We start from the raw sequence: 7,500 nt of genomic DNA on the forward strand, positions 1-7,500 counted from the left end.
CGGGTCTTGAAATCTCTCACATTCTTTTATTGTCATGCTCTCTTTACCGTTATTTTTTTCTTTGAATTATCTTCCAGAAACGCGCCGAGATCATCGCCACGTACGCCCTGTGCGGCTTCAGCAACCTCAGCTCCATCGGCATCAACCTGGGCGGCTTCAGCGCCATGGCCCCCGACAGGAAGGCCGACCTGGCCAAGGTCGTCGTGAGGGCCATGATCGCGGGGAGCGCGGCCTGCTTCCTCACAGCTTGCGTGGCGGGTTCGTTTTTCTGTGTAGATGGCACATTGCACTGTGATATATATATATATATATATATATATATATATATATATATATATATATATATATATATATATATATGTGTGTGTGTGTGTGTGTGTGTGTGTGTTTTGTGTGTGTGTGTGTGTGTGTGTGTGTGTGTGTTTTGTGTGTGTGTGTGTGTGTGTGTGTGTGTTTTGTGTGTGTGTGTTTTGTGTGTGTGTGTGTGTGTGTGTGTGTGTGTGTGTGTGTGTGTGTGTGTGTGTGTGTGTGTGCTCACTTACAATCGCAGTCACAAGACTCACATAGCTGGCTGCTTGCACTGCCTGACCTCCACTCAGACCCATTCATAAGAACCACGTCTGTAATGGCAGGTTACTTTATCTTAATCTCACACAGTTAGAGATCAGCTCATATCTACTAGCATATAAAAAATCTAGATCAGGGAGGGATAGAAAGGAGGTAATTTAGTATCTTACAATTCATACCGAAAATTATTCATGACAGTAGTAGTACCTAATCATAAATAGGCTCAAACAGTTTTTTTTTTTTTGGGGGGGGGAGGGGGAGGAGTTCGTAATGTCGTACATGAAATGATATATATAAACGTGTTTGTTTGTTTGTGTTTGTGTGAGCGAGTGCGTGCGTGTTTGTGTACTAATGATCCTTGGATAATTATGCCCAGCATACGCTACAATATATACTTATCTAATGATACATTTAAACATAAACACCCAAGTAATTATGTGTTTTCTTCCCACAGGAACACTTATCAGCGACCTTCCCGAAAGCTAATCGAGACTAAACAGTTTTGTTTGGGGAAAGGATGGTTCGATGGGTCTTGTATATATAGAAATAATTACGAAAATACTTTAAGGCAGCTAGAGACAATTTGTTATCATTTCTACTGGAAAGAATATGTTTTTTTTATTAAACAAATTATAATCATTGTTAAATTTATCAGTAATCATGATGTCAATATGGTTTTTAATTTACTATTATTAATTCACCTTATTGTTATTGTCATGAAGACGTTAATTTAAGCCAATAATGTAACAGCATTCAACAACATAAAATGTACCAGCATCTCTACAGAATATGTATTAGATGTATAACTTTAAAAAATGCGACACTGAACATAAAACTTGATATATATATATATATATATATATATATATATATATATATATATATATATATATATATATATATATATATACATATATATATATATATATATATATATATATATAATAAAGTATACGACTATTCATTGTGAGTGTGTTGCAGGATTGATGGTTTAAAGTCATTCTATGGGACTGTGGCCCTGCCTTTGGAGAAGGCAGGGCCACAGTCTTGCTGGAAGACTTAGCTGAGGGGACATCGGATGAAATTTCCGCCGGGATGACGTTCGGTTTGCCACATTATATTAGTTCATGCCAGAATGGCCTTCTTCTGAGAGTGAGGGGTATTACTAGTTTAAACAGTAAAATGAATCTTTGTCTAATTTAGGATGAGAAATATTTATTACCTTGGAAAACTAAGAACCTAAAATAATGTATTTTGCCATTTGGAAAGAGAGAAAAAATTTATTTTTGACTGACGGCTTCTTCACGCCTCAAGATTGACCTTGCTTCCTGAAAGCTTATGAAAAACATTAATTTTTCCCGTTTTTCAGTTATTTTTATCATAAATCGTATAACGCATATTCAAGCCATCGCAAAAATGTTACTATAAATAAAAATCAGATTCTACTTATCGTCATAAGACAAGGTTAATATTTAAAACAAGTTGTTTATCAGTGATCATGGTTTTTATTATTCAGGAACAATCAGTATATAAATATATTATTTACAATAATTCTTATCTGTTAACACGAGTTACAAATCGAACAGCTGAGTTCAAGGTAAAAAAACGGAGGACTTCACTAAACTTCGACGAAGTTGTATATACACAACCCACGACTGTTGGAGTTCAATTTTCTATATACATGGTCGTTCTGCACCATTTTTTATACAATTAAAAACTGTCTAATTATCTATTTGCTTCGTTACCCTAAGGCCTATTTCAGAATTCATTGCATACTATACTGATTATTAATAAAATGCACAAGTTACAGATGCACAGCTTGGCAGAAAAGTATCGTGAGTAGGGGTGTCGAAACATTCAATATTGAACAGAGGATCTTATGTTACGGAGAGGTTGGTATTTTGAGTTTCGAATGCCTCGTTCTAATTCATGTCTCGAATTGTCATTCTGTAATTCATATGGATTCACTGTGATATGATCATTTCATTCCCGTATGGGATTGAATATGCCTTGCAATATTTATACAAGCCACGCATACCCAATAGTTGGAAAAAACAGCGATACCAACAGTCTCGTACCGTTAACAACTATATTTCAAAAAGTATTGTTGCTGGTGTCAGAATCTTTAGCAAGATTGTCTTAAAATATTTTTCTGCGCAGCTGTATATCTTACTATCTCTACTCGTACACTTGAGCATTAGTAATGATATGTAAATTTCTAAATAAAAACTGTAGTTGAGAATCTGTACCTATTATATTTCGTGTGACAAAGCAAGCGATTATACAGTACTTTATACAGTACTATACATAATACATAAAAAGTTGTACATACGGACGGATGCATGAAAAAAATGAGGATTGGAGACTGACAATAGATAAAATAAGTCCAAAATAAAAGTGAAATACTGTGCAAAGACTGACGGCAATCAAACACAGGAACTTGGCAAGTAATCCAGTTCATTCATGAAATAAAATCCTATAATGAAACAGCCATAATAAACGCAATATAAATTAAAATATATAACTATATATATCAGTAATATCTTTACACATTACTATATCACGTATAACAAGTGATTTATTCCAAAATTAAGATTCCTAGTCTCAAAATATTTACACGATATATCAAATAGTGGTTCACAACCCTTTCATTGAATATTTTTAGACGAAGAGAAAAATATTCAGCAGTCTTCATCCACCCAATAATACATTCCTTGTTGAAGACATGGTTTAAAAGTACATTCTTATTATGGACACAGACGAACGCCTAGCAAACTGACCAACATTTTTTTCGAGGCTTCAGTACCCACTGGCTGGAAACCATAGATCTTAAAGATATTGAATATATTCGTATTTAAATGAATACTCTAAAAATGTCTCTAATGGAATGTATAAAATCGGAATGCATACAACTGTGCAACCAAATCTGCACTTAAAATACTGATATATGCTTTTCTTATGAAAAGATATACATATGTACAAACCTGAACTCATTTTTCAAACTGTACAAAATGTGAAAAAGTATCTGCATTTCAATACTAAATTCCACATGTTAATCAACTGTATGTGAATATCAGATTTTAAAAAAATCTAAGTGCATAATTAATACAATTCTGTTTAAAACCCCAAATGAAAACCCACATACTCATTTCTTTTTCATACTGAGGAAGAACAGAACAGTCGACTAGCAAACTTGTAAAACCCTCTAATGTGAACTTGGCACAGTCATAAAATGGCGTCCAAAAAGTCTTAAGAGCATTCTCGTTCTTTTTGTTTACACTTAACATTGCGATCGGTTCTGCAAATATCCTGCATAGATCCATAGTGCAATTTGCCTTTGTTGTTCTTTACATAGGCACCACAAACACTATCCATACAATACCATTCTTTGTACAAGTATTGCTAGGACTGAAGACACGGCTACGGTGCATGCTACATAACGCCAGCTTTTCCATGTTAAAGGAGACCAAACAACACTAGAATTACGTGAACGCCGCTTGAGTTCCGTTGATGGCCGCTGCAGCGCCGCCGTACGCGTCATCGCTCAGCAAAGTACCTGGGGAGAGAAGCGCCTTAGTTCGCAAAATGTTTTCATAATTCATCTGCTTAGACATTCACATGGACGCAGAGGTATGCGTGTCTGTAGACGCGACAACACACAAAATGTTACTTTTGTGGGAGATATTGCAGACTTAAATAAACAGCCAACGCCAGGTCCCAGCCTTCGCAGCCCTCGCAAAATACTTACCGGCCACGCAGGCAGTGAGGAAGCAGGCCGCGCTTCCGGCAATCATGGCCCTCACGACGACCTTGGCCAGGTCGGCCTTCCTGTCGGGGGCCATGGCGCTGAAGCCGCCCAGGTTGATGCCGATGGAGCTGAGGTTGCTGAAGCCGCACAGGGCGTACGTGGCGATGATCTCGGCGCGTTTCTGGAAGATAATTCAGGCGTTGGTGAAAATCCAACGATATGGCAAAGAAAAAACAACGGTAAAGAGGGCGTGACAAAAAAAAAAAAGGATTTGAAAGATTTAAGACCGGTGACAGTTTTTACGAAACATGTACGAGAATGAATTCTTCCACAAAACAAGATCAATTGCCGTTTCAGGCACACGGTCTTCGTCTAATCTATGCAACAAACAATATATACACAATCAAAACGTTATTACCTGTGGAAACATTTACTATTTTTCACAATCTGCCCAATATTTACGAGCTGTCCAGCCAAGTCAAAGACTTACCGACAGATCTCCGTTCTTCTTCATTTCGGAGAGCCTCTGGTACGCTAAGAACTCGTTCGCGATGGACTTGATTCCGATCAGTTCGCCCACCTTCTCGCACTCCGCCCAATCCACGCCCATCACCCACGCCAGCGGCATGAAGATCCACCCGAACAGGGACTGTGTTACGGAAGGGACGAAAAGGTTAATGATGTATGTGGTTGGTATTAGTCGGGTCCTTGGCAATGGCTGGTGACTGAGGTTAAATTTGAAGTTTGGTCTGAGACAAGCCCGGGAGTGGTATCCTTTATTTCATCTTTTTATAAACTATTCAAAGAGTAGTTGATCGGAGAAGTTAGGAAAAAATGAAAATCACTTAAAAAGGAAGCTCGCATAACCAAGTCTAATATTTTGCCACTTAAACAATCAAGTAAATGAAAATAAGCATACATTGTACCCATCCTTTTTTCTGTGTAGGCCTACAAACCCCTAAATATATATACATATAGCTGTTATAATAGCGTTAAGCTTTTGAATTCTACCTCGTGTTACTTTCGGTGAGATGCCTATTTCTCATCAATATCTCTTGAACATTTTACTAGATGAAAACAAATACAGTTGGGAAACATAATGGAAAGAGAAGTACGCTGGTGGAAAAGTAGCAATTCTTTTCTTCCGAAGCATTACAATGTTAATGATATTCATACTCTCTAGTCTTTAGTGGAAGTCCAATAAAAAAAAAATGCCCTTGGTCATTATCATCGCGGTTTAAGACTCCCCTCACGGATACATCCCCCCTACCCCAACATTCGTCAACGCACACCTCCCAGCTTCAGTCGTCGCATGAAAAGCACAACTGACTTCCCCCAAAAGGATGCGAACCGACGCCAACTAAACCCAAAAAGACCCGTGAACCACCTGCCCGGCCTTACCTCCAGAGAACACGTGCCCTCCGCCGCCCCAGCCAGAGTGCAGGTCCAGTCGAAGACGCCGTTGCAGAAGGCGATGAAGGCGTAGAAGGCGATGAGGTTGGCGGCGATGTTGGCCACGAGCGGGATGGCGTTGGTCACGCCGATCATAGCGGCGTGCAGCCAGTTGGTCTCCTCTCTGGTGAAGGACGTTTTGATTCAATAATCTTTTCTTTTCGTTAATCTTATGATCTTTTATTTCTATTTATTCATTTATTTATTTTGAAGGGAAATGAAAAATATATAAGATTTCGATGAATCATGTTAAAATATGCGGGACACTGCCCCAGAGAATGAAACCCTCTAAAGTGAAGGACATTTACAATATTCTCGTTCATGCTATGGTCGTTTCTCACTCTCACACTCACACTCACACTCACTCTCACACTCTCTCTCTCTCTCTCTCTCTCTCTCTCTCTCTCTCTCTCTCTCTCTCTCTCTCTCTCTCTCTCTCTCTCTCTCTCTCACTCACTCACTCTCAATAATAAAATCCACGATGCCATCAGTTACCCTTTTTCGATCTTGATATCTTTGACGCCCGTTCTCGACACCTTCGTCTCGGGATAGAAGAGCTTGGAGAAGGCGAGGGCGGCGGGGGCGCTCATGACGGAGGCGGACAGGAGATGGGCGGGGTCGACGCCGAAGGAGATGTAGGCGGCCAGGACGGAGCCGGCGATGGTCGCGAAGCCGCCCGTCATGACAGCGTGCAGCTCCGACTCGGTCATCAGTGACAGGTACGGTTTGATCAGCAGGGGGGCTTCGGTCTTTGGGGGGGGGGAGGCTCATAAGTTCAGGAAAGGAGTTTCAGTAAATATAAGAAACAATTTATCTGACACTAAGTCAAAATTAGATTCCAATTTGGGCGGGAATGCCGAAATGGATATATCTTTTGTAGCAGCATACTTTGATCATATAAAAATAATAAATACTGATGATTTTTCTTTCCATTTTTTTTAAATTTCGTTCGTGCGTTACTGTTTGTAGTTTGGTGATGCAAAAGAAGATGGATATAGGTTTTAAAACTTAAATTGGTCTGTGGAGAATGCCCCTTTATGCAATTAAATACTTTTAATTTCTTTAGTTACGGACTTGAGGTTATAAACACCATGGCAACAGAGCCTGTACATGTGTTCCTTCCATGACGAAAATCCAAACATCACCGAATTCATTACACGACCTACGTCTCCAGCCATTACATAGCACGTGAGGGTCTCTCCCAAAGGCTAAGCCGATGGCACCCGACCCACCTGTCCGAGGAAGATGTTGGCAGCGGCGTTGACACTTTCGCAGGCGGTGGTGCCGACGGTGACCTGCAGGACCCAGCCTAGCTTGATGACGACCCACTGCATCACGCCCCAGTAGTACAGGATCTGGATGCAGAAGCTGAAGAACAGGATCACGGACAACACCTGCGGAGGGCAATGGAGGTTAAAAGGGGCCGTTGGTGTCAACAGCGCTGCTTTAGAATGAAGAGTTAACGAGTTAATCTTTTATGGTATTTGGCTCGCAACCTCAGTGACTAATACACAATACGGTAGATTATTTCCACAGACTCTAAGCCCGCGAAAAAAAATTGCTAATCAAAATTCCGTAGAGAAAAAAAATACATGTTTTCATTATTCATAAGCTAAGAACATTACTAAACAGAATGCCGTAATATGACTATTCCTCACCTTAAATGCGAAAACGAACTGCTTGGTCACCAAATCGCCGAAGACGAAGCCAGAGCCCTTGTCGGTGAAGGCGAG

The 7,500-nt window shown here is 39.8% G+C and overlaps 2 protein-coding genes across 2 annotated transcripts in view; one reads left to right on the forward strand and one right to left on the reverse strand.

Annotated features, from left to right (window-relative positions):
- LOC113807445 (uncharacterized transporter YutK) overlaps positions 1-2,295 on the forward strand; it is a 17,707-nt gene extending 15,412 nt beyond the window's left edge. Inside the window, exons 13-14 of the mRNA XM_027358710.2 lie at positions 78-258; positions 1,022-2,295. Coding sequence (XP_027214511.2) covers positions 78-258; positions 1,022-1,053 — 213 coding nt within the window. The 3' untranslated portion in view covers positions 1,054-2,295. The remainder of the gene's footprint in view (positions 1-77; positions 259-1,021) is intronic.
- Positions 2,053-7,500, reverse strand: part of LOC113807443 (uncharacterized transporter YutK) — a gene marked incomplete at its 5' end in the record, with an annotated part of 7,687 nt that continues 2,239 nt past the window's right edge. The window contains 7 exon segments of the mRNA XM_070119431.1: positions 2,053-4,123; positions 4,316-4,496; positions 4,806-4,964; positions 5,717-5,891; positions 6,263-6,516; positions 7,000-7,161; positions 7,426-7,500. The exon segment at positions 7,426-7,500 is cut by the window's right edge and continues 120 nt beyond it. Of these exon segments, the coding sequence (XP_069975532.1) occupies positions 4,050-4,123; positions 4,316-4,496; positions 4,806-4,964; positions 5,717-5,891; positions 6,263-6,516; positions 7,000-7,161; positions 7,426-7,500 (1,080 nt within the window).

This window comes from Penaeus vannamei, unplaced genomic scaffold (genome assembly GCF_042767895.1).
Source record: "Penaeus vannamei isolate JL-2024 unplaced genomic scaffold, ASM4276789v1 unanchor205, whole genome shotgun sequence".
Taxonomy (NCBI): Eukaryota; Metazoa; Arthropoda; class Malacostraca; order Decapoda; family Penaeidae; genus Penaeus; species Penaeus vannamei.